Consider the following 26,766-nt stretch of genomic DNA (forward strand, 5'->3'; position numbering starts at 1 on the left):
CACAGCAGATCACAATAACTATGCCCCGCATTATGACCGAATCTTACCGGCTGCCTCCGTGGTTTTGATGCCTTTAACCTGGTCTTTGTACTAGTTTTTTTTAGATGGATCGCGAGTTTTCTTATCACTCTTGAGCTCTGCCTGATCTGGCGCTACGCATGCACTTCATCCAAAACGGCTCCAGTGCGCACAGCTTGGATTAACACTGCGCCCACTACAGACTTAAACTTTCCTTTTTCCTCTTATTAATTTTTTAATTACTTATAATTAATTTTCTCTCAAATTTGACAGAACGTACTTTAATGCATTTTTACTTTAGATTTTTAGTTAATTTTTTTTCTGTGGGTTTTTTTTCTGTTTTTCTTTACTTTTAAAATAAAATCACTTGAAAAATCAGTTTCCTCAAGTTTGACTTAACCATTACTTTTGAGTTGTTAATTAACAGAATTATTTAAAAAAAAAAACTAATGAAATAGGGCTGGAGAAAAATGATGGTACCTCCATAAAAGACTGAGAACTAATTGCCCAGGGGGTCATGATGAACTCAGGTATGTCCTTTAAATGACATCACAGCTGTTTTCAAACCCATAATCAGTTTGCCTATTTAAAGGGAGACAAATAGTCACGTTGCTGTTTGGTGAAAAGGTGTGAACCACACTGAACATGGACAACAGAAAGAAGGAGAGAATTGTCCCAGGACATAAGAAACAAAATTATAGACAAACATGGTAAAGGTAAAGGATATAAGACCATCTCTAAGTAGCTTGAAGTTCCTGTGACCACAGTGGCACATATTATTCAGAAGTTTAAGACCCACAGGACAGTAGCCAACCTCCCTGGACGAAGGAAGAGGAACATTGATGACAAATTGAGGAGACGGATAGTTGGAACTGTATGCAACGAGCCCAGAACAACCTCCAAAGACATCACTGTTGAAAGGAAATCATAAAAAAGCCAGACTGGAATTTGCTAAAATGCATGTTGACATACCACAAAGCTTCTGGGAAAATGTCCTTTGGACAAATTAGATTAAACTGGAGCTTTTTGGTAAGAAACATCAGCTCTATGTTGGTAGACTCAAAAATGAAGCATCCAACCAAAAGAACACTGTCCCTACTGTGAAACATGGAGGAGGCTCAGTTCTGTTTTGGGCCTGCTTTGCTGCATCTGACACAGGGTGTCTTGAAGTTGTGAAGGTCAAATGAAATCTCCAGATTATCAAAGCATTCTGGGTAGAAATGTGCTGCGTAGTGTCAGAAAGCTTGGTCTCAGTCGCAGGTCATGGGTCTTCCAACAGGACAACCATCCAAAAAAGTGAAAAGTGCATTATGAATAATATTATTATTATTATGAACCAACAGATCTGATACCAGTTTCATTGATAAAATATGGGCGGGGGGGGGGGGGGGGGTATTTATTTATGATATATTATGCTCTGATTATTGTGAACTGGATCATACGAATTTACAAATTATACTAAATCTGATTCAACATGGTGTCTATTGTGTTAGAATGGATGTTCAGTGAACTGTTTCAGTGTCTGCAGCATCTTCCAGCTGCAGCAGTCAGTTCAGTTTCTGTTCAGCCAGAATGAGGGAGGTTTTTGTACGACTGTTTTTCACTGTGTGAACACCCGCTGACTGTTGATGAAGTGAAAACTCTGACAGTAATAAACTGCTGCATCTTCAGCCTGAATTCCACTGATGGTCAGAGTGAAATCAGAGTTTGATCCACTGCCTGTAAAACGACTTGGAATCCCTGATTGTTGAGTGCTAGCAGAGTAAATGAGTTGTTTAGGAGATTCTCCATCTTTCTGTTGATACCAGGATAAACGGTGATAGCCGTTATAAACAAAAACATTCTCACTGGTCCTACATGAGATGGAGACAGATTCTCCCACAGCAAATCTCACTACTCCAGGCTGAGTCACTGTGAACTGTCCTCTGGACTCTGAGGAGACAGAGACAGAAACAGAAAGCAGCTTCATGCTTTTGTGGCCTTCATTTCAGAGGGACGGATGTTCATAGAGGAGAGGAGTTGGATTCTCTGGACTTTACCTGTGAAGCAGCAGCAGAGGAGAGTCCAGATGAGGACGCACATCACACTCATGTTTTGGAGGAAGATGAGGAGGAGGATTTCTGCGTCTTCTGCTGTGATGAAGGACAGCTGTTAGTCATCCAGTCTTCAACTGTCAGGACTATAAAGTCTCCCAGAGCACTGGAGCATGGAGCTGCTGATGCAAAGTGTCTCTATGGAAACCACTGACTCCAACAGGAACATGGATCATCATGTCGTTGTTTCTCTTTCGGCTTCTCCCATCAGGGGTCGCCACAGCGAAAGAGTCGCATGGTAAACTTGGCAATGTTTTACGCCGGATGCCCCTCCTGTCACAACCCTCTCAAAGCAACTGGACTTGGGACTGGCACAGAAGTAGAGAAGGGAACAGGGAGCAACCCGGATTCAAACCTTGGTTTCACGGACGGAAGGTGCCGCAAACCAGCTCGAGCTAAACCGGCTCCTTGGATCAACATCATCATCAGGATTATCAATAAACTGAATGTATTTGTTCAGAAAATAAATATTCAGCAGGGATTATTATGGCTTCTTCCTTTATCAATTTTCTAAATCTGCTTTATCTCTTTGGGGCTCATGGGGTTGCTGGAGCCCGTCCCAGCTGCTGCTGGGTAAGGCGGGGTATCCTGGACGGGTCACACGTCTGTTGCAGGACACACAATTACTCCCATACACACATGTAGGGACATTTTTTATTCATTCTGTGAGTCATTTTAGAAAAAATGAAGCTTTTCAATGTGATGTGAGGACATGAAATCATTTTATACTTTTATTTTTTTTATTTTGAAATTCTTCCAGTTTTATTGAGGTGAATAAAGATTTAAAATCCTCACTACTTTAATTTAAAATTTTCCTCTGATCATCAAGAAACTTAGCGTGTAAAGAATAAACACAACAATAACTATTTTTATTTATTATTGTTTATTGTTCTTTGCACCTTTACGAGACATTTCAATGTTTTTCTTGAGATTTGGTTTTTGTTCTGTCATCAGTTGAGTTTGTTTGTTTCAGAGTCAGAGAGCGTGTCTCTGTACAGTCAGAGGTTTTTGTACGACGCTTCCATCAGTTTGTATCACTGTGGTGGACTTTTGGTGGAGGAACCAGACTGGAAGTTGACTGTAAGTACTTTTGATTTCATTGAAAGTAAAAAATAAAAAAGCTGATTAATATTATGAAGAAAATCTTACAGTTTATGTTGATGTTATTAATGTTTTATTATTCTTATTTAAATAAATGTAGGGTTTTTCAACGACATTTTCTGAATGGAAATTAAATCTCAAAAATGTTATTTCTTACTTTAAGGTCCTTTAATATTCAGTCATGATCATAAATTATGAATTTATTTGTGTAAAAATATCATAAAAACGGAAGAAAAATAGTCATAGTTGTAATTATCTGTAACTTCCTCATCGTTCTTCTTTTTGTCTGATAGATCATTTCTGTCTGAATGTGTGAACACCTGAAAACATTTTTGTGTTTGTGTTGCAGAATTTCATGCCAACGCTGAGCCTTGTTGTCAGTTTGTCTGTCAGCATCTTCTAATGAGCTTTTAGTGACAATGATTGAAAATGAACAAAGCTGCACTTTGATGAATGACAGGGATCAGTTGGAACAGATTAGAGTTTCATTTGAATGTTCATTTCATTTGTTCATCACAGCATGAATTTGTAACAGAACTGATCAAGTCCTGCTGAAAACACAGAGAAAACATGTTAGACTGAGATATCTTTGCAGCTGTTAGTGCAGACTTAGGAAGAAGATGCTTTCATGCAAAAGAAAAGAAGATGGAGAAAAATGTTCCTGGAAGAAGAGTTGAAACATCAGACAAGAGTCACAATTGAAGAAAGGACTTTTGGATGGTTTGATCGTTAGCAGAGAAACTTCTGTTTGTGTGCTCCATCAGTGATGCCTGTCTGTTACCATGGTTACTGAGCTCAGAGAGGGAAGTGAAACACTCAGCAGTTTCATGTCAGCTCTAAAATGTTTCCTCTGTTTCTCTGCAGTGGGTCATGTGCCCCCCTCCCTGACAGTGCTGGCCCCCTCCATGGAGGAGCTGCAGCAGGGGGAGGCCACACTCATGTGTGTGGCCAACAAGGGCTTCCCCTCAGACTGGACTCTGTCCTGGAAGGTGGTCGGCAGCAGCAGCAGCAGCAGCAGCAGCAGGGAGGAGAGCAGGAGCCCCGGGGTGCTGCAGAAGGACGGCCTCTACAGCTGGAGCAGCACCCTGAGGCTCTCTGCAGACCAGTGGGAGAAGGTGACCTGTGAGGCCAAGAGAGGATCCCAGACTCCAGTCTCAGAGACTCTCAGGAGAGACCAGTGCTCCCAGTCCTGAACTCAGACATGCTGACAGAAATCTGCTTTCTGTGCACTTCTTCTTTATTCTCTTTCTCTTGTTACAGTTTAACTTTGAAGAAAAATCTACTAATAAAAAAGACATTTGCCAACTGATTTCCATGAGTCTGTGTCTATGTCAAAAGAAAATTCTTATATTTTCCTCTGATATCACTTTTTCTGAGGAATAACATAAAAACAGCAACAAAAACATGAACTCTGTCAGTGTTTTTTCCTTTCAAGGTGACAGAAAGTAGGAGGAGTCCTGGATCACATGGACATTGTTCATTAACCATTTTCAGCATGAATGGCTCAAATAGTTTGTTACAAAGAACAAATGACATCAAATGTAAAGAAGAAGCTGGTCTTTAAACTCAGGAGGAGTTCAGAGGTTTTGCACTGACAGTAAACAATAAATAGCTGTCAAAAAGTTGGACACACTTGTCCATGAATGAACACACATGAACACACACAGAAGAACTACAAAGTCTTCTATGACAGTTTATTAGGACCAACAAATCCTTCTTTTGGAGAGAAGTTTCACAGGAAAACAGCCTGTCTCACTCTGACAGCATCAACAATTCTCAGCACTGATCTTCAGTCAAATCTGAGCGGCACAGTCCACTCAGGAAATGGTGCCACTTCTTAACTTTGATCTGACTGTGGTCTTCAAAGTCCTTTTTCAGACGGGATGCAAACACAGCTCCACACAGCTCAGATTTCACTGGTTTACCATTTTGATCAACAGGGGTTAATTATTTTTCTTGGTTGATGACTTTTTACAGGTGGCATTCTTTGCAACTCTTTCACTATTTTAATCGCAATAGCAGTTTGGTTCCCAAAGTAGTTCTCTAGAACTCAGAGTATTTCTCCTGCTGTGTTATAGGTATTCAGACGAAGAGTTCTTATGATTCTTTCGTCGAGGCTATCTAACAACTGGTACTTCTTTACTTCCCTTGAACCGGTTGGTTCACCCTGCTTCTGAAGGGCCTCCCATTCTTTCCTCCATCTGTGGAAGTCACGCTGATGTCCTCCAAACCTAGGGAGGTTCATGGGCTTCAATTTGAAACAGGCGTTGGAACATTTGTGGGAAAAACAATCCTTTGCTTTTCAGACTCTCTGATCTTTATTTTTATGAATTCTGCTTTTCTGGAAACTAACTTTAGGATCATCATGTCAAGCGTTTTGAGACGACTTTGGCCGACTCTTGGCCATATGATGGAACCCATCGTTTTCACTGATTGTACATGTCTTTTGCAGATTTGTTGTATCTTGAAGTAGAGCTTTGGTTTCTCTCAGCTTTGACTCACATTTATTTGCAGTTTTCGTTAAGTCGGCTCTTTGCTGTTCTGTTAAAACATCATCTTCAGTTTCCAGCCTTGCCTCTAACTCTGCAATGAGTCCCATCCCCACTTCATCATTTACATCCATGACTTTCTCAGCTTCTAGCATAAACTGATTGAAACTTTCCTTTAATTCCTCTTCAGTCATGTCTTTGTAATTTCGGAGTATAGTGTTGACGAGACTTGAGAAGGATCTTTTGGCTATCATCCTCTCAGCCTTCAGTTGTTCCACAGATTTCACTGTCCCAGACATTTTAGGTTTGCTTGTTGGGCTCTTTTAAGTTATTCAGAACACTTGTCTTCTTTTCACAAAACCAGTTCACAGTTTTTGGACTTCCATAGTTAGGTTTTCCATTGTCATCCGGTTTTTCACTGTCAAGTTATTATGCCCCACTTGAAAGGGGAAAGCATCCAGGAGTTTTACGATCAGGACTTCACACACCATCCAAACACACTTTGTTCTGCTTCATTCAATCCCTTGAAAGATTTCAACAGCAATGGCGAGGGGCTGGTTATGTATATATGGTTAAAAACCTAAACAAGACATAATATTTTATCAATTTACCACAATAAATATATAACATTAATGAACAGTTAAATTCATGATCCCATGATTAATTCAATTTACACAATTAAGTTGTTAAAAATGTAACTTCATAATTACGGGTATTCATTGAAAATACAGCAATAAATATATTTCATAAATAGCAGTGCTCGTATAAATGACATTCAATGATGGACTGAACAAACATTTGCGTTGACGTGGCAGCTGACGCTGAAGCGCAGCCGGAGCATAACGCACAGCAGATCACAATAACTATGCCCCGCATTATGACCGAATCTTACCGGCTGCCTCCGTGGTTTTGATGCCTTTAACCTGGTCTTTGTACTAGTTTTTTTTAGATGGATCGCGAGTTTTCTTATCACTCTTGAGCTCTGCCTGATCTGGCGCTACGCATGCACTTCATCCAAAACGGCTCCAGTGCGCACAGCTTGGATTAACACTGCGCCCACTACAGACTTAAACTTTCCTTTTTCCTCTTATTAATTTTTTAATTACTTATAATTAATTTTCTCTCAAATTTGACAGAACGTACTTTAATGCATTTTTACTTTAGATTTTTAGTTAATTTTTTTTCTGTGGGTTTTTTTTCTGTTTTTCTTTACTTTTAAAATAAAATCACTTGAAAAATCAGTTTCCTCAAGTTTGACTTAACCATTACTTTTGAGTTGTTAATTAACAGAATTATTTAAAAAAAAAAACTAATGAAATAGGGCTGGAGAAAAATGATGGTACCTCCATAAAAGACTGAGAACTAATTGCCCAGGGGGTCATGATGAACTCAGGTATGTCCTTTAAATGACATCACAGCTGTTTTCAAACCCATAATCAGTTTGCCTATTTAAAGGGAGACAAATAGTCACGTTGCTGTTTGGTGAAAAGGTGTGAACCACACTGAACATGGACAACAGAAAGAAGGAGAGAATTGTCCCAGGACATAAGAAACAAAATTATAGACAAACAGGGTAAAGGTAAAAGCTAGAAAACCATCTCTGTGCAGCTTGAAGTTCCTGTGACCACAGTGGCACGTATTATTCAGAAGTTTAAGACCCACGGGACAGTAGACAACCTACAAAGAGGAAGAGGAAAATTGATGACGAATTGAGGAGACGGATTGTTGAAACTGTATCCAAAGAGCCCAGAACAACCTCCAAAGACATTAAAGGTGAACTCCTAGATCAAGGTACATCAGTGTCAGATCGCACCATTCGTCGTTGTTTGAGCCAGAGTGGACTTCATGGGAGACTACCAAGGAGGACACCACTGTTGAAAGGAAATCATAAAAAAGCCAAACTGGAATTTGCTAAAATGCATGTTGACAAGCCACAAAGCTTCTGGGAAAATGTCCTTTGGACAGATGAGACTAAACTGGAGCTTTTTGGTAAGAAACATCAGCTCTATGTTGGTAGACTCAAAAATGAAGCATCCAACCAAAAGAACACTGTCCCTACTGTGAAACATGGAGGAGGCTCAGTTCTGTTTTGGGGCTGCTTTGCTGCATCTGACACAGGGCGTCTTGAAGTTGTGCAAGGTAAAATGAAATCTCAAGATTATCAAGGCATTCTGGGTAGAAATGTGCTGCCTAGTGTCAGAAAGCTTGGTCTCAGTCGCAGGTCATGGGTCTTCCAACAGGACAACCATCCAAAACACACCGCCAAACCCCCCCCCCCCCAAGAATGGCTGAGACAAAAGCGTTGGACTATTCTGAAGTGGCCTTCTATGAGCCCAGATCTAAGTCCCATTGAACATCAGTGGAAGGAGCTGAAACATGCCATTTGGAGAAGACACCCATCAAACCTTAGACAACTGGAGCAGTTTGCTCATGAGGAGGGGGCCGAAATACCTGTGGACAGGTGTAGAAGGCTCATTGACAAATACAGAAACCGTTTCATTGAAGGGATTGCCTCAAAAGGTTGGGCAACAAAATATTAAGTTATGGGTACCATCATTTTGAAATAATTCTGTTAATTAACAACTCAAAAGTAATGGCTGATTTTGATTATTTAATTTTCAATACATTTTAATTTAATGTCACTATTCAATGTTTCAAGTCATTTCAGTGAGCATTGTGGACTTTCTTTCTTTAACTGAGGGGTACCAACAATTTGGTCCACCACTGTATCCTGTTGAACTTTGAGGTTTCATTTAATAAAAAATGCATTATAAATAAATGGTGTCATGGCTAGCGAGACTGTGGCAGACCCAGATGCTGGAACCCGGAAAAAATACTCGGCAGGCGAAGAGGATGAGTAGTAATGGATTTAATTTTGAGGAATGACAGAGTTCCAGGAGAGAACGTTTAGAGGATGGTTGGAGGGTCTTGGCGGCAAACACCGTTCTTCCCGGAGGATGTCCAGAGGGGCGACGAGGAGGGACCAGAGAGAAGGTGAGTCTGAGTCCAGAGCGTGACAGACGTGGACGTGATCCTAGGCAGGCAGAGACAAGGCAAGGTTAGGCGAGGCATACGAAGCATGAACAATAATCATGAACAGGGCCAGAGGATGCACCGTGGAGTACAACGAACTAGCGAGTACAGGTCCAGGTTCTCCTTATGAGTCCAGCCGCTGATGAGGAAAAGGCGGCACAGCTGGTGTCCGCAGGTGGACCTATCGAGGAGGAGGAGCTGGTTGGGGGTACCGTGACAAATGGTTTATTATTATTGTGGACAAACAGATCTGATACCAGTGTCATTGATAAAATATAGGGGGGGGGGGGGGGATATATATATAATATAATATGTTCTGAATATTATAAACTGGATCACTAAAATTTACAAATTATACTAAATCTGATTCAACATGGTGTCTATTGTGTTAGAATGGATGTTCAGTGAACTGTTTCAGTGTCTGCAGCATCTTCCAGCTGCAGCAGTCAGTTCAGTTTCTGTTCAGCCATAATGAGGGAGGTTTTTGTACGACTGTTTTTCACTGTGTGAACACCCACTGACTGTTGATGAAGTGAAAACTCTGACAGTAATAAACTGCTGCATCTTCAGCCTGAATTTCACTGATGGTCAGAGTGAAATCAGAGTTTGATCCACTGCCTGTAAAACGACTTGGAATCCCAGATTCTCGAGTGCTAGCATAGTAAATGAGTAGTTTAGGAGATTCTCCATCTTTCTGTTGGTACCAGGCTAAAAGGTGATTGATTTTCTTATAAGTATTAACACCCCGACTGGTTGCACATGAGATGGAGACATTTCCTCCCACAGCTGAGCTCACTGCTCCAGGTTGAGTCACTGTGACCTGTCCTCTGGACTCTGAGGAGACAGAGACAGAAACAGAAAGCAGCTTCATGCTTTTGTGGCCTTCATTTCAGAGGGACGGATGTTCATAGAGGAGAGGAGTTGGATTCTCTGGACTTTACCTGTGAAGCAGCAGCAGAGGAGAGTCCAGATGAGGACGCACATCACACTCATGTTTTGGAGGAAGATGAGGAGGAGGAGGAGGATTTCTGTGTCTTCTGCTGTGATGAAGGACAGCTGTCAGTCATCCAGTCTTCAACTCTCAGGACTATAAAGTCTCCCAGAGCACTGGAGCATGGAGCTGCTGATGCAAAGTGTCTCTATGGAAACCACTGACTCCAACAGGAACACGGATCATCTTCATCACCATGATTATCAGAAAATTGGAAGTAATAATTTATGAAAAAATACATCTGTAGCATAAAATTTGCTTTCAGATGATAATGGATCCACTATTAGCCTTTTTGAAACATCATGACCATAAAGCTGTTCAATGTGATGTGAGGACATCTGAGTGTTTTACAATTGTTTCTGTTTTTTAGTTTCTGAAGTATTTTTATTTTGTTTTCCATTTTTCTTTAGGCGTATAAAGGTTTAAAATTCAAATCCGAGTGATTTTAAAAATCACCACTTGATATAAAAATAGTATCTAAAGGAAACACGTATTAACAGTTATTTATTGCATTTCTCTTCATGTTTAGAGAAACATGACAGCAGACAGAAGCAGCAGGACACTAGAAACCACAACATTGACTTTTTTACAGACATTTGGAAACATTTAATGATAAATGCTCAAAGGTAGATTTCTCTCTAAAGGAAGTTCCACTTAAACTGACTGACAGCTGTTTATTGTATTAAAGACAGAACTTCTGCTGATCAAAGAGTGGATTTTTATCAATGCATGATGGGAATTATTTGTTATTTAGAGTCAAACTGCTGCTATTATTGAAAAAATGTTTTTGCAGAGCAACATTTGAAACATGGACTTCAGTAAAGTTTTGGATCAATTTAACCTGCAGCCACATTTAAAAACTGTTCAACTTATTTTTACATGAATTCTAAATTTTTAGGAGAAATATTTAAACTTTTTTTTAGGATTTTGGTGGTTTTGCTGTCATTTAGTTTTTATCTGAGTAATAATTACATTAGTTACTGCAGTAAGAATATCAAAAAACAATCACTAGTTTAATTACAACTTAAGAAAATGTAATTTCTAGAACTTAGATGGATTATTTTTAGATGTTCTGTCATCAGTTGAGTTTGTTTCAGAGTCAGAGAGCGTGTCTTTGTACAGTCAGAGGTTTTTGTACGACGCTTCCATCAGTTTGAATCACTGTGGTGGACTTTTGGTGGAGGAACCAGACTGGAAGTTGACTGTAAGTACTTTTGATTCTTTCTAAAAACTAAAACTTTTGGTCTGATTAACATTAAAACATATTTTAATAATATTCAACTACATTTTTTTTTGGTAAGACAAACGAGTTTTAATAATTACTTTAGTTCTTATAAAGGACATCTTTATCTGTAAATGTAATTTAAATGTGATTATTGATGTTTTACTTTAACTTGAAGTTTCTGTTGTTAAACATTAAACTGTGATTCAGTCATGACGTCTGTAAATTATGAATTTAATTGTCTAAAAATGTCACAGAAACAGCAGGAATATATTCATAGTTTAAACATCTGTAACTTCCTCATCTTTCCATATATTTCTCAGAGAAATCATTTCTGTCCTAAAATGTGAATCAGAAGAACTTTTGGTGTTTGTGTTGCAGAATTTCATGCCAACGCTGAGCCTTGTTGTCAGTTTGTCTGTCAGCATCTTCTAATGAGCTTTTAGTGACAATGATTGAAAATGAACAAAGCTGCACTTTGATGAATGACAGGGATCAGTTGGAACAGATTAGAGTTTCATTTGAATGTTCATTTCATTTGTTCATCACAGCATGAATTTGTAACAGAACTGATCAAGTCCTGCTGAAAACACAGAGAAAACATGTTAGATTGAGATGTCTTTGCAGCTGTTAGTGCAGACTTAGGAAGAAGATGCTTTCATGCAAAAGAAAAGAAGATGGAGAAAAATGTTCCTGGAAGAAGAGTTGAAACATCAGACAAGAGTCACAATTGAAGAAAGGACTTTTGGATGGTTTGATCGTTAGCAGAGAAACTTCTGTTTGTGTGCTCCATCAGTGATGCCTGTCTGTTACCATGGTTACTGAGCTCAGAGAGGGAAGTGAAACACTCAGCAGTTTCATGTCAGCTCTAAAATGTTTCCTCTGTTTCTCTGCAGTGGGTCATGTGCCCCCCTCCCTGACAGTGCTGGCCCCCTCCATGGAGGAGCTGCAGCAGGGGGAGGCCACACTCATGTGTGTGGCCAACAAGGGCTTCCCCTCAGACTGGACTCTGTCCTGGAAGGTGGTCGGCAGCAGCAGCAGCAGCAGCAGCAGGGAGGAGAGCAGGAGCCCCGGGGTGCTGCAGAAGGACGGCCTCTACAGCTGGAGCAGCACCCTGAGGCTCTCTGCAGACCAGTGGGAGAAGGTGACCTGTGAGGCCAAGAGAGGATCCCAGACTCCAGTCTCAGAGACTCTCAGGAGAGATCAGTGCTCCCAGTCCTGAACTCACACACTGACAGAAATCTGCTTTCTGTGCACTTCTTCTATTCTCTTTCTCTTGTTAAAGTTTTACTTTGAAGAAAAATCTGCTAATAAAAATGACATTTACCAACTGATTTCCATGAGTCTGTTTTTATGTCAAAGAAATTTCTTACATTTTTCTCTGATATCACTTTTTCTGAGGAATAACATAAAAACAGCAACAACAACATGAACTCTGTCAGTGTTTTTTCCTTTCAAGGTGACAGAAAGTAGGAGGAGTCCTGGATCACATGGACATTGTTCATTAACCATTTTCTGCATGAATGGGTCAAATAGTTTGTTACATTGTTCATATATCAAGTCTCCAAAAACTGAAGAGCTCCACCTGAGGCTGCAAGTGGGCAAGATAGCAAGGAAGGAGTCATGAACCAACAGATCTGATACCAGTCTCATTGATGAAAAGAGGAATAAAAGATTTATTTATGATATAGTTTAATGTGATTTTTTTAAACTGGATCATTAGAATTTACAAATTATACTAAATCTAAATTCCAACAAGGTGGAATGAGAGGTGGGGGAGTCACCGCGGTCTTCAGGAGTCGTCTCCTCTGACGCTCTGTGAGCGTCGTTCACTTTTCTTCGTTCGAGCTTCAGGTTATCAAAGTCGTGGACAAGAACCCTCTGTGCTGTTGTCTACCGTCCACCTGGACCAAACAGCCTCTTTTTAAATGAGTTCAGCCACTTTTTATCCTCCACTATGAAGGTTGGTGATTTTAACATGCACATTAATGACGACTCTGTCATGATACTCAAGGGAGGAGGAACCCAGATGCTGTAACCCAGAAGGAAGACAGGTGAGTGATTTGGTGAGAAAAGATTTATTATTTCTCCTGAGGTGAATGTGGTAGAAGCTGAAGAGGGTCCGGGCTGGAACGTGGCTGTGGCGTGGCTGGAGGGCTTGATGCGGTTAGCGGGTGCCGAGGTCTTCAGGTTTCCAGAGCAGTTGAATGTTAGGTCCAGGCTGCTGTCACTCGTGAGAGGTTGGTTATCCTGAGACAAGGAGCATAAGATTAGCATGAGAACAAAGCTAAGGTCAGAACAACAGAGCATAACTTGGAACCAGGGTAGTCACCATAAGGGGCAACAAACTGGCGTTGAACAGTGGCGTTGGGTCTCCTTGAGTCAGCATAAGAGATGAGATGAGTGAAGGCAGCTGGTGGCAATCAGGATGAGCAGAGCTGAGCTGGAGGGGAGGAGACTGCCAGGCACCGTGACAGACTCTGAAGTCCCTGAGCCTTTCAAGAAACCTGCTGTCCTTCCTCTCCTTAAAAAACCTGGGCTTGACTCCTCCCTCTTGAGCAGTTACAGACCTATTTCTAATCTCCGATTCATGTCCAAAATTTTACAAAAAGTTATGGTTTGATCAGTTTCAGTCAGGTTTTGGCAGAGCTCCCTCCACTGAAACAGCCCTTCTCAGAGTCACTCATGACATCCTGATGCAGCAAGATGCAGGAAAATGCTCTGTGCTACTGTTACTGGACTTGACTGCAGCTTTTGTCACTGTTGACCATTGTGTCATCGTATCATCTTGATTACTGCAACTCCATCTTCACATGTTTGAGCAAAAAATCTCTGGAAAAGCTCCAGGTTGTCCAGAATGCTGCTGCAAGGCTTTTAACTAAATCATCCAAGTTTTCACACGTCCCCCCGTTGTTAATCCAGCTGCACTGGCTCCCCATCCGCTACAGAGTGCAATTTAAAATCCTAGTTTTAACAGACAAAGCTCTTAATAACCAAGCACCGGTCTACTAGAAGACCTTTTCCAGCCGTACACCCCCAGCAGGGCCCTGAGGTCATGGGACCGCAGGGTCTGCTGGTGGTTAAGAGAACCTGGTTAAAAACTAAAGGTGGCAGAGTCTTTGCAGCAGTGGCTCCATCCCTCTGGAACTCCCTTAATCTCAGCCTCAGATCTGCAGACTCTGTTTACTTTAAAAAAGCAGCTAAAAACCTATCTTTTTAAAATAGCTTTTTCTTAATTATTTTTTTTATCTTCTGTGTTTTACCGTGTTTTAACGTGAAGTACTTTGTGATTTTTATCTTGATAGGTGCAATAACAATAAAGTTTATTACTATTATTTGTTAGCATGGATGTTCAGTGAAGTGTTTCAGTGTCTGCAGCATCTTCCAGCTGCAGCAATCAGTTCAGTTTCTGTTCAGCCAGAATGAGGGAGGTTTTTGTACGACTGTTTTTCACTGTGTGAACACCCACTGACTGTTGATTTCATGATAACTCTGACAGTAATAAACTGCTGCATCTTCAGCCTGAATTCCACTGATGGTCAGAGTGAAATCAGACTTTGATCCACTGCCTGTAAAACGACTTGGAATCCCTGAAGCTCGAGTGCTAGCATAGTAAATGAGTAGTTTAGGAGATTCTCCATCTTTCTGTTGGTACCAGGCTAAACAGTGATTGCTTTTATAAACATAAACATCCTGACTGGTTATACATGAGATGGAGACATTTCCTCCCACAGCAGAGCTCACTGCTCCAGGCTGAGTCACTGTGACCTGTCCTCTGGACTCTGAGGAGACAGACAGAAACAGAAACAGCTTCATGCTTTTGTGGCCTTCATTTCAGAGGGACAAATGGACAATGGGTCAAATAGTTTGTTAAAAAAGAATAAATTACATCAAATGTAAAGAAGAAGCTGGTCTTTAAACTCAGGAGGAGTTCAGAGTTTTTGCACTGACAGTAAACAATAAATAGCTGTCAAAAAGTTGGACACACTTGTCCATGAATGAACACACATGAACACACACAGAAGAACTACAAAGTCTTTTATGACAGTTTATTAGGACCAACAAATCCTTCTTTTGGAGAGAAGTTTCTCAGGAAAACAGCCTGTCTTACTCTGACAGCATCAACAATTCTCAGCCCTGATCTTCAGTCAAATCTGAGCAGCACAGTCCACTCAGCCACCAAACTGAATGTATTTCAGTGTTATTGGAAAATACTGCTCCCATCTACACTGAACTATTTGATTTTCCCCAAAACAACGACCTACACAAAAAATATGATATGAAGCAAAATATCTGATACATTTGTATAAAAAAGAAGAAATATTTTCAGGAATTGCAATAATCTTGCAGTAAGTTGTTTGATTTTTTATCTTTCAAAAACCAAAATGATTTTCTATGGGTTTGTGCTGCAGATTGAATGGAATGAGACTTTTTAGGGAATAACAATTCACTTTTTTCTACCTGGACTACATTAAAGGCCTTTTCTCTGGCATCCTGACAATATAAATCTGTTATTAGAGTTTATTTCAGTGTTGTTTTTTTGTCTTACTTAGTCACAATGATCAGATGTATATGTATACATATTTGTGATGAATACATTAATTACAGAAACATGCATTTACTAAAGAAAAACGACAGCAAAACATTTGATCTGGTAACATAAGGTGTGTTGTGACCACAGCAGCCCTGGGGGGGTGGGGGGTCAACTTACATTAAAAACTTGTTGACTTCTCCTTTATCAAAAAAAGGTGTTTTATTCAAACTATAGAATTTTTTTTTTTTTTTTACTGTTTTTAGAAATACTTTTCCTCCTACCTCTCAAAGTCTCCAAAAACTAACAAAAAGCTCCACCTGAGGCTACAGGTGAGCAAGATAACAAGGAAGGAGTCATGAACCAACAGATCTGATACCAGTGTCCTTGATAAAAATAGGATTGATTCATGATATTGTAAGGCATTTACTTCAACATAGAATAACCCCCTTTTTGAGCCTATTCTTATTGGTTAAAGAAGTAACGCGATACTTGGAGTTCAGATTAAGTTGTGGGTAACGTGAAGAGATTTCAGTAGGTGCTCACGGTCATCACATGGACAGATCTCTCTGCTGTTCTGTGCCCGAGCAAGAGCCTGAGCAAATATTGCAAGCCTGTTGCTGTTAGAAGGCATTATCTGTACTTACCTGCTCAAGACGAGTAAAAGTTTACGAGCAAAGAGTTCTTGTCGTGTGCAGTGATTTCCCTCCCCACGCACGTCCTGAAGAGTTGCGCAATTGCCATCACCGGGAAACCACAGCACGACAAATAGTGTCAGAAGTGGGATCTTCAAGCTTTCAAAAATTGTGAGTAAAATACACCTCACCAAAGAAAGTAAAACCGACTGGTCCAACTTCACAAGAAAGAGAAAAGTGTTCCAAATGTTTACCTAAACTGACTTTGGAGTCCTGTCAGCAACGCATTCACTAGCGCCACCTTTTGGCCAGAGGCACAGCGTGGTCAAAGCTTGGTTTAAATGTTAACTTATAAATTGCATCCAAGTCCATTGACTGGGATGTGCACGTGGCCCCGATACGGGACTCTGTTCTTCTGAGACTGGATCTAATGAAGTGTCATGATGTTGCCAGTCATGCACATGGCAAAGTCTTTATTGATAATGAGCTTGTGCTCTCCAAAATAGTGAGGAGGATGGAACAGACTATTATGTTACCAGGGTGATGCTGAGTCAGACTACAGCCATACCACCATCATCTGAATGTGTAGTTTGGGGTGAAGTTGACGACCCAAGACCTGAAATACCAGCCGTATTGGAACCAATGAGCATCACTGAAGCTATAGCTTCAGAGGGTGTATTTACAACTATGAAAAAGAGAGTGCCAGTCAGGCTCTGCAACTTTTCAACTAGAAAATCAGCACTACCAAAAGGAGCTTGTCTTGGACTGCTGGTTGAAGCTGATGCTACATAGCTAGAATGTGCAGGAGAGCATCAAGTAGAACCTGACCTAAACATGGAAAGGAATAGCTCGTCAGTTGTTATGGGGAGAGTAGTCACATCTTCAGACTTCCCAGAGCATCTTCATGGCCTTGCACCAGCTGTCAATGAAACTTAAAGTGAGGAACAACAACAACATTTCATCCAGCTACTGCTGACATATTTATCTCCGTTTGCCAAGAATGACTCGGACTTGGGTTATCTGTCTGCTGTTACACACAGGATTGATACAAGATCTGCCAAGCCTGTTCGTCAACCAGTAAGGCTCTCACCTCTTGGATTTCAAGGTGAAGAGGAGGCACACCTTCAAGCTATGCCAAAAGCTGGAGTCATAACACCATCTTCATCTGAATGGGCTTCCCCTGTAGTGTTGGTACGGAAAAAAGATGGATTTCGGTGGTGTGTAGATTATCACCATCTCAACATGACCACCAAAGACGCATATCCTTTAGATTGAAGAGTGTCTGGATGTGCTTGGAGGAGCCACTGTGTTTTCAAGGCTTGATCTTCAGTCCGGATACTGGCAGATAGCTATGAATGGAAAAGATCGTCAGAAAACAGATTTCATCACTAGATGGGGTCTATATGAATATACACGCATGCCATTTGGCCTCTGTAATGCCCCAAGCACTTTCAGAGGGCAATGGAGTTAGTGCTCCATGGACTCCAGTGGGAAACATTGCTGATCTACCTAGACGATATTATTGTTCTGGGTTGGGGGTATATGAAAGTCTGGACAGGATGGCACAAGTTTGTAAATGTTTACACACCTATGGGCTCAAGTTAAAACCATCTAAGTGCCATTTACTTCAGGATGAGGTGCTTTTCATGGGCCACATTGTGAATGGTCAAAGAATTCAGCCAAACCCAGCACTGGTTAGTGATGTGCAGCTCTGGGAGCCACCCCAGAACCAACAGGTTCTACAAGCTTTTCTTGGGTTGTGTAACCATTATCGAAAGTTTGTTCCAGCTTTTGCAGAGTTAGCCAGTCCCCTTCACTGCCTCTTAAAAAAGGGGTTCCATTTCTTTGGACTGAAGAGCACCAAGATGCATTTGCACAGTTAAAAGTGAAGCTGACCACTGCACCAGTGCTTTGTTACCCCATTTCTGAGGGCAAGTTTATTCTTGATACAGATGCATCAAATCACAGCATTGGAGCTGTACTATCTAAACTCCAGTGGGAAGAAGAGTGAGTCTTGACATATGCCAGCAACCATCTCACAACAGTACAACAGAGATACTGTCTCACCAGAAGACAGCTGCTTGCTATTGTTCGCTACACACTGTAGTTTCGACTGCAGGAACAGTGGGAAAGGTTTAAAGATGATGTCGATGACATTGTACCTTTAGCAGTGAGGTGTTTCAACTCTGTTGTTTCTCTTTTGGCTTTTCCCATCAGGGGTTGACACAGTGAACGAGTCGCATGGTATACTTGGCAATGTTTTACGCCGGATGCCCTTCCTGACGCAACCCTCTCAAAGCAGCCGGGCTCGGGCTTGGGACTGGCACAGAAGTAGAGAAGCGAACAGGGAGCAGCCTGGATTCGAACCCTGGTTTCACAGACGGAAGGCGCCGCAAACCAGCACGAGCTAAACCGGCTCCCTGAGGTGTGTCAAGTCTGATGGCAGTAATTGTGAACAGCCAAGTGCAACATACCAGGTCAGTACAGAGTTTGAAGCTCCAGCAGCTAACTGGTTACAATCAGTCACACCTGAACAACTCCCTTCTCCATAAGTGGAAAGAGTCAGAGACACTACCTACTAAGGAGGAAGGGATGATGGAAAGTCCTGCTGTGAGGAAGTTTTGGCTCCGTTGGCCCCAAGTTCTGTTGTACAAAGGTGTCCTGAACTATGTTTGGGGTAAAACCAGGAACCGGGAAGTCAACCTTTCTAATACTTCTCCCAGCTTTCATGCAGAGAGACATTTTGCAGGGTTGCCATAATTCTGGTCACTTAGGTGAGGCAAAAACCCTGGAACGTGTGCGCCAGAGCTATCACTGGTATGGAATGGGGGGAGATGTCCACCTATTTGTGAAGAAATGTCAGTATTGCAATGCATGCAAGTCAGCACATTCCACAATAAAGGCCAGACTGCAAAATTATCAAGCAGGAGCCCCACTCGATCGGCTGCATCTAGACATTCTTGGCCCATTTCGAGCCTATAGCTCTGGAAACAAGTACATTTTGACCATTATTTCCTATACCAGGTGCAGAAACTACAGCAAAGAAACTGGTGTATGACTTCATTGCTTGTTTTGGGGCACCTCTTGAATTACATACAGATCAAGGCCGGAACTTTGAGAGTTTGCTGTTCCAGAATGTTTGCAAACTTCTGCAAATTACCAAGATGAGGACATCTCCTTACCATCCCGCATCCAATGGCCTAGTAGAAAGGTTCAATCAAACACTGCTCCAGATGATAAGGGGTTATGTGGACCAGAACCAGAAGAGCTGGGATAAGCACTTACCGCTGCTTACTTCGGCCTATCGCAGCTCTTAACATGCTGCCACTGGGTTTACATCTTATAGACTTGTACTTGGCAGAGAAGTCAGCCTCAAGAAGTGCAAACTGGCATCGCTGCAGTCAAATCTGACCGTATGGAAACACTGGAGTTCCTTCATCACCTGGATGAAGGAATTAAAAATGCCCATAACCTTGCAAGAAAACATCTCCGGATGGCACAGAAACGTCAGAAGAAGCTGCATGATGTTCAAGCAAGAGAGAACACATTCCAAGTTGGAGACCAGGTTTATGTAAAGGATGATACCAAAAAGAAAGGTCTGAGCCAAAAGCTTCAAGCCCCATGGAAGGGACCAATGATTGTATCTGCATGTCGTGGTCCTGTTCTTTATGAGATTCAGGGGCTGAAAGGCAGCAAGATAATGCATCATGATTGTCTGAAACCATACAATGGTGTCATCATTCCAGCCTGGGTTAAGCGTAGACGGAGTCAAGTCCTGCAGTGTGAAACAGATACAGGAGTACAAATAAGTAAGAGAAACCACTGGTACCAGAGCATTTTCTAATGGGACAATATGAAGAGGATCAAGTAAAAGGGAAACCACAAAGCATGGTGGATAAAGAGAAGAAAGAGACTCTGCGTGGGGAACAGAAGACCCAAGAGAGGATTTTAAAAAACCTCCAAGGGGCGTATAGTGAATCGTCCAGAAAGATTTAGAGAATAGTTAAAGGATAGAAGTTATAGATGTTCAGGAACCACTCTAGTCTTAGGCTTGCTTAATCTTAAAAGTAAAAGTTGTGTTCAGTAACGTGTTCAATTCAGAGATGTGTTCAGTATTTCCAGATTACATCAGACCAGTGGTAATTCAGTTCTGTATTATTTTATTATTTTTAGGCATTAGTACTGAAGGGACTCAGTACTCCCAAGGGGGGGTTGTTTAAGGCAGTTACTTCAACATAGGATAACCCCCTGTCAGCGTATTCTTATTGGTAAAAGAAGGAACGCGATACTTGGAGTTCAGATTAAGTTGTGGGTAACGTGAAGAGATTTCAGTAGGTGCTCACGCTCATCGCATGGACAGGTCTCTCTGCTGTTCTGTGCCCGAGCAAGAGCCTGAGCAAATATTGCAAGCCTGTTGCTGTTAGAAGGCATTATCTATACTTACCTGCTCAAGACGAGTAAAAGTTTACGAGCAAAGAGTTCTTGTCGTGTGCAGTGATTTCCCTCCCCACGCACGTCCTGAAGAGTTGCGCAATTGCCATCACTGGGAAACCACAGCACGACAATATACTTTCCTCTGATTATTGTGAACTGGATAAGTAAAATTTACAAATTATACTAAACTTGATTCAACATGGTGTCTATTGCATTAGAATGGATGTTCAGTGAACTGTTGCAGTGTCTGCAGCATCTTCCAGCTGCAGCTGTCAGTTCAGTTTCTGTTCAGCCAGAATGAGGGAGGTTTTTGTACGACTGTTTTTCACTGTGTGAACACCCGCGGACTGGGGATGAAGTGAAAACCCAGACAGTAATAAACTGCTGCATCTTCAGCCTGAATTCCACTGATGGTCAGATTGAAATCAGAGTTTGATCCACTGCCTGTAAAACGACTTGGAGTCCCTGAAGCTCGAGTGCTAGCATCGTAAATTAGTAGTTTAGGAGATTCTCCATTTTTCTGTTGGTACCAGGCTAAACGGTGTTTGCCAATATGCCTATAAACATCCCGACTGGTTGTACATGAGATGGAGACATTTCCTCCCACAGCAGAGCTCACTGCTCCAGGCTGAGTCACTGTGAACTGTCCTCTGGACTCTGAGGAGACAGACAGAAACAGAAAGTAGCTTCATGCTTTTGTGGCCTTCATTTCAGAGGGACGGATGTTCATAGAGGAGAGGAGTTGGATTCTCTGGACTTTACCTGTGAAGCAGCAGCAGAGGAGAGTCCAGATGAGGATGCACATCACACTCATGTTTTGGAGGAAGAGGAGGAGGAGGAGGAGGATTTCTGTGTCTTCTGCTGTGATGAAGGACAGCTGTCAGTCATCCAGTCTTCAACTCTCAGGACTATAAAGTCTCCCAGAGCACTGGAGCATGGAGCTGCTGATGCAAAGTGTCTCTATGGAAACCACTCACTCCAACAGGAACATGGATCATCTTCATCGTCATGATTATCAGAAAATTGGAAGTAATAATTTATGAACAAATACATCTGTAGCATGAAAATTTGCTTTCAGATGATAATGGATCCACTATTAGCCTTTTTGAAACATCATGACCATAAAGCTGTTCAATGTGATGTGAGGACATCTGAGTGTTTTACAATTGTTTCTGTTTTTTAGTTTCTGAAGTATTTTTATTTTCTTTCCATTTTTCTCGAGGCATATAAAGGTTTAGAATCCAAATCAGTGATTTTAAAAATCACCACTTAATATAAAAACAGTGTCTAAAGGAAACACATATTAACAGTTATTTATTGCATTTCTCTTCATGTTTAGAGAAACATGACAGCAGACAGAAGCAGCAGGACACTAGAAACCACAACATTGACTTTTTTACTGACATTTGGAAACATTTAATGATAAATGCTCAAAGGTAGATTTCTCTCTAAAGGAAGTTCCACTTAAACTGACTGACAGCTGTTTATTGTATTAAAGACAGAAGTTCTGCTGATCAAAGAGTGGATTTTTATCAATGCATGATGGGAATTATTTGTTATTTAGAGTCAAACTCTGCTGCTATTATTGAAAACATGTTTTGCAGAGCAACATTTGAAACATGGACTTCAGTAAAGTTTTGGATCCATTTAACCTGCAGCCACATTTAAAAACTGTTCAACTGATTTTTGCATGAATTCTAATTTTTTAGAAGAAATATTTAGACTTTTTTTTTAGGATTTTGGTGGTTTTGCTGTCATTTAGTTTTATCTGAGTAATGATGACATTAGTTACTGCAGTTAGAATATCAATAAACAATTACTAGTTTAATTACAACTTACTACATAAGAAAATGTAATTTCTAGAACTTAGATGGATTATTTTAAGATGTTCTGTCATCAGTTGAGTTTGTTTGTTTCAGAGTCAGAGAGCGTGTCTTTGTACAGTCAGAGGTTTTTGTACGACGCTTCCATCAGTTTGTATCACTGTGGTGGACTTTTGGTGGAGGAACCAGACTGGAGTTTGGAAGTAAGTAGATCTTTTTGTTGATTTTTATGTTTTCATGTCTTATTTCCTACTTTAATTGATTCTGAGTTACTAATATTCTTTATAAAATTCAATTAATTTTGGTAAAATACATTTTTATAAGCAGACTTAGTCTGCGTTAAACTTGAAAAAACTAAATTGTGTTGCCTTAATATAGAATAAATCATCATTTCTATGTGAATCAAGAAATCAGAAATATCTAGTTTATATTAAAACAGCTGGAAAGAGTCTCTGTAGAGTCAGAGGTTTTTGTAAAACACATTAGTCAGTTTGTGTCAAAGTGGTGAATTTTTGGTGGAGGAACCAGAGTGAAATGTTTTTTTTAAATTACCTGAAGAAAAATTCAGGTTTAGTTTTAGTTTTTATTGAGTAAATCCAAAGTCTTTTTTAGTCCAAATATTTAAACTTAAAAATATTATTTTGATTACACAATATCCTATTAACAATGTGTTTTGTTATTTTTTTTTTTTTTAGGAATAATGTTATGTTAATGTTGTCACAGTGCATTAAAAGGCAGATTTTACTCACAAAATTGATTTTTGGACATTTGATATTTCAGAACATTTATTTTATTATTTCAAGGATTTTCTGACACAAACCTGAAATGATTGTTGTGTTTTTGTCCTTATTTGTACATTTCTTTCATGATGAAGCATTTTAAAGGCATTCAGTCCAAACTTGTTTCTACATGCAGATGCATCTGCTCTTTTTCTAACCCAGTTGGACATTTTTTAGTAGAAACTTAAGTTTCTCTTGTTGCTGATCTGCATGAGAGATTTCTACAAGGAAGTGAAACAATGTGTGAATCAATGACTGATGGAGCAGAAAAACACCTGAACACAAACCTTCCTACAACTGAAAGCACTCCATCCAATCAGAGCTTTTGGATTGACAGCTGTGTGCTTCCGGTCCTCTAAGCTGATTGGTGTCTCCTAGGTGATGCCCCGCCCTCCCTGACAGTGCTGGCCCCCTCCATGGAGGAGCTGCAGCAGGGGGAGGCCACACTCATGTGTGTGGCCAACAAGGGCTTCCCCTCAGACTGGACTCTGTCCTGGAAGGTGGTCGGCAGCAGCAGCAGGGAGGAGAGCAGGAGCCCCGGGGTGCTGCAGAAGGACGGCCTCTACAGCTGGAGCAGCACCCTGAGGCTCTCTGCAGACCAGTGGGAGAAGGTGACCTGTGAGGCCAAGAGAGGATCCCAGACTCCAGTCTCAGAGACTCTCAGGAGAGACCAGTGCTCCCAGTCCTGAACTCACACACTGACAGAAATCTGCTTTCTGTGCACTTCTTTATTCTCTCTCAAACTTTTTCACATTTTTACAGTTTAACTTGGCATAAATATCTACAAATAAAAATCTTTTTGTCAACTGACTTTTGTTTTTATGACAAAATCAAATTATTGTCTTACTGTTGCATGACATTTTGTGAGGAATAAACCCAAACACAGAAAAAAGTTCAACCCCTTCATCCTGAATAATTATATAAATATAAAGTTCAGTTCTTTTAGTTCCTTTTAAAGGTGATGCTAAATGAGGGTTTTCAGGAAAACAGCTCTCACTTTGACTGCGTCAGACAGTTGTCAATCAGCAATGACCAGGTTTTGTTGCTGCAGTAAACACTGAGCAGCATCCTCCACCCTTTGACAGAACTAAGGAACTACAGAATCAACAAAACTGGTGGAAAAAAAACATGGTCATGTTTGTTTGTGTGTGTTGGTATTTATGCCATTGTGGGTGAAACAATCTATTTACACAGTCACGGAATGGGGACCAATTTTGGAAGGGGGACCAAATCCTGGTCCCCATCAAGAAAACAATTCAAACTGGCTTTAAAATTCTTTTTTAACGTTCCTGTGCATTTTTTTAGCTTAGACACATGTAGAATGCATGTTTTTTCATCTGTGTAAGAGTGTGAGTTTGGCTCACTGGTGCCTCTAGTGTCTTTCCAATGGTACTGCAGCCCCCAGTTCACACACACTTCTTGTAATGATGACTTGTTGTATTTTCAGGCAGGTACTCGGCAGTGTTTACAGGTTACTACCCTAGGGTGGTTCAGTCAATTAACTCACCTGCTCAGCGTCCTATTTAAGCTCAGGTTCGCAGTTGTTCATTCTTTCTTACCTTCAGCGCTCCGTCTTCGCCCCTCCCTCCTCCCCGGCTTCCACCTGTGGGCTCCGTAAAGGGGGGTTTTGTTACCCGAAAGTTTTATGGAAATTTCTCATGGAATTGAACCGAGCCTTATGCCAAACGAAAAAGATGTGAATGCCAACTTAAAGAATGTGAAAATTAAGTATGTCAAATAAATATTTCTTACTGCAAGAGTTGTCTGACTGAAATATAGTCAAGCACTTAATAATCCTTATAATCCCATTTGTGTGAATTAGTGTTTGTCAACTTTTTACTTTACTTATTGAGGAAATGCTATGGAGGAAGGTGTTGGATAAAGCTGGTCCCCATAATGGGCTTGTATTCCTGTCTGTAAAACATTGTCTTAATCACAAACGTGCACATTTTCTCAATTATCCAAAACCAAAATAATTTATATTTTTATTATATCAAGAAGCACCTAATTCTTATTTCATACATTTTTTTTCAAGAAGCAGTTGAGCTTGAAAACCTGTTGTATTTGTTATCAAGCATTTTTGTAAATAGTTCGTGTTTTAATTTCTTTCTTAATTTTAAAAATGTCTTACAGTCACCAACAGTGTTTACATGAATGCAGTGGAAGGCCATTCTTCAACATTGCCAGAGACTCGGACAGATGAAGCCAGAGGACCAAGCATTGCATCGCCATCTGAGGTAAAAGTTTATTTTTTTCCTAATGTAAATTGACTGGTGTGTCTGTATCCAAGTTTATCCTACATCTTAGTTGCATTTATGTATGCTATTCTTGTAAACTAGCTTAGCCAACTTTTCATTTGTGTCCAATTTATAAAAAAAAAGTCCTTTCACAGACAATTTCCTAATTTTCTAGTACTGTAATTTTTTTTAACTTTTGCAATCATTATGCATGTGCTCAGCAGCTTGTGATACACCCTGATGATGAAGAGGTTGTTGTCCCTCGATTAAGAACTAAAAGTGACCATTTTCTTTTGGCTTAAAACTATGTATCAAATGTTTAATTTCACATTGCTAGACATTTATTTCTATTTTACTTTAGTTATACATTTTTAACACTTTACCCTCACATATTGCATAAAGTGGAATACCATTATTTGTATCTATTTACTTTTAGTGCAGCTGTTGCAGAACACACTGTCACTCTTGATCTTTATTTTTTTTCTTTTTTGTTAAAGCTTAAAGACCTGAATCTGGAGGATGCTGATCATCTTTTTGTCTCCACTTCAGAAAGTTCAGATTGTTAAATTCCAGATACCACATCAGAAAGTGATACTGACAGTGATGGCAGGTACAGACCACCTGCACGGGAAGGACTTCCTAGGCTTGATGATTTGCCAAATGTCATAAATCCCTCAAGTGAACAAATCTGCAACTCAACTTGTGACTGTACAACATCCAGGAATAACTACCCACCCAGTTATATGTCTGATGACTTCTACACACTACCCGAAAAGACCTTGCAACTATTTAAAGTCAGCAAAGTCTTGATGGCTCAGGAGCAAGGAAGACTGGCTGAGTTTCACGGAAAAAACTTGGATGAGACTGGAATTTAACCAGATCGTTTGTTCAAATTTTACTCAAACGTTTAACCGCTAGTTTTGGACGCTTGACTAACCTATTCTTTTGTATATCTCTACAGATCAAGTTCCCATCACTGAGGAAGATGGATGCATAAATGAGGAAAAATGACTTGTTTGCTGTTAATTGTATTCATTCTCCTTCAATTATTTGCTCTTGTTACAGTAGCGTATATTAAAGTCCAAATGCTTAGCATTAAAAAACTAATTAGCAAGTGAGGACAATAAGGAATTTTATGTGCACTTTAATATTTTGCAATTGTAAAAAATAAAGATAAACAATGAAAAATAAAAAGCAAAAAATGTTTCTAAAAGTATTGTTTTCCACAGAACCCACTACAGAAGGCTCAGTTACATCAAGTGACAGAAATGAGCTACCATCTCCATCACCAAAGAGATCAAGAGGACCCTTCATGAATGATGAGACGCCTTCAAATGTCACTGCTCCAAAGCCTAATCTGAAAGGTGCATTTAATAGAAA

General features: G+C 40.4%; 1 protein-coding gene and 3 pseudogenes across 4 annotated transcripts; 3 read left to right on the forward strand and 1 right to left on the reverse strand.

Annotated features, from left to right (window-relative positions):
* The first annotated feature begins 3,063 nt into the window (after window positions 1–3,063).
* On the forward strand, window positions 3,064–4,521 carry LOC111948220 (Ig kappa-b4 chain C region pseudogene; annotated as a pseudogene). Its single transcript, XR_013659069.1, has 2 exons — window positions 3,064–3,191; window positions 4,077–4,521. The product of XR_013659069.1 is annotated as an Ig kappa-b4 chain C region pseudogene (transcript).
* Window positions 4,522–10,533: 6,012 nt separating this feature from the next.
* On the forward strand, window positions 10,534–12,279 carry LOC101172746 (Ig kappa-b4 chain C region pseudogene; annotated as a pseudogene). The gene is made up of 3 exons (XR_013659122.1): window positions 10,534–10,543; window positions 10,813–10,929; window positions 11,844–12,279. The product of XR_013659122.1 is annotated as an Ig kappa-b4 chain C region pseudogene (transcript).
* Window positions 12,280–12,971: 692 nt separating this feature from the next.
* LOC101172255 (uncharacterized) lies at window positions 12,972–21,763 on the reverse strand. The gene is made up of 4 exons (XM_078955285.1): window positions 21,310–21,763; window positions 20,877–21,204; window positions 18,181–18,275; window positions 12,972–14,774 (listed from the first exon to the last, which is right to left on the reverse strand). The coding sequence occupies exons 1-4, from the start codon at window positions 21,359–21,361 to the stop codon at window positions 14,398–14,400; spliced, it is 852 nt and encodes a 283-aa protein (XP_078811411.1). The 5' UTR covers window positions 21,362–21,763; the 3' UTR covers window positions 12,972–14,397.
* A 403-nt stretch (window positions 21,764–22,166) lies between these two features.
* On the forward strand, window positions 22,167–23,867 carry LOC101172002 (Ig kappa-b4 chain C region pseudogene; annotated as a pseudogene). The gene is made up of 3 exons (XR_013659123.1): window positions 22,167–22,176; window positions 22,448–22,573; window positions 23,528–23,867. The product of XR_013659123.1 is annotated as an Ig kappa-b4 chain C region pseudogene (transcript).
* The last annotated feature ends 2,899 nt before the right edge of the window (window positions 23,868–26,766 follow it).

Source organism: Oryzias latipes, chromosome 11 (genome assembly GCF_053564925.1).
Source record: "Oryzias latipes strain Hd-rR chromosome 11, Olatipes_Hd-rR_3.1".
NCBI classification, from domain to species: Eukaryota; Metazoa; Chordata; class Actinopteri; order Beloniformes; family Adrianichthyidae; genus Oryzias; species Oryzias latipes.

Coding starts and splice junctions, on each gene's coding strand:
- LOC101172255 (XM_078955285.1), bottom strand. CDS start 21,361: ATGAGTGTGATGTGCATCCTCATCTGGACTCTCCTCTGCTGCTGCTTC. Junction 18,276..20,876: donor AGTCCGCGGGTGTTCACACA/GTGAAAAACAGT, acceptor TCACTGCTAAAG/GTACAATGTCATCGACATCA. Junction 14,775..18,180: donor TAGCAAGCAGCTGTCTTCTG/GTGAGACAGTAT, acceptor TCTGAAATGAAG/GCCACAAAAGCATGAAGCTG.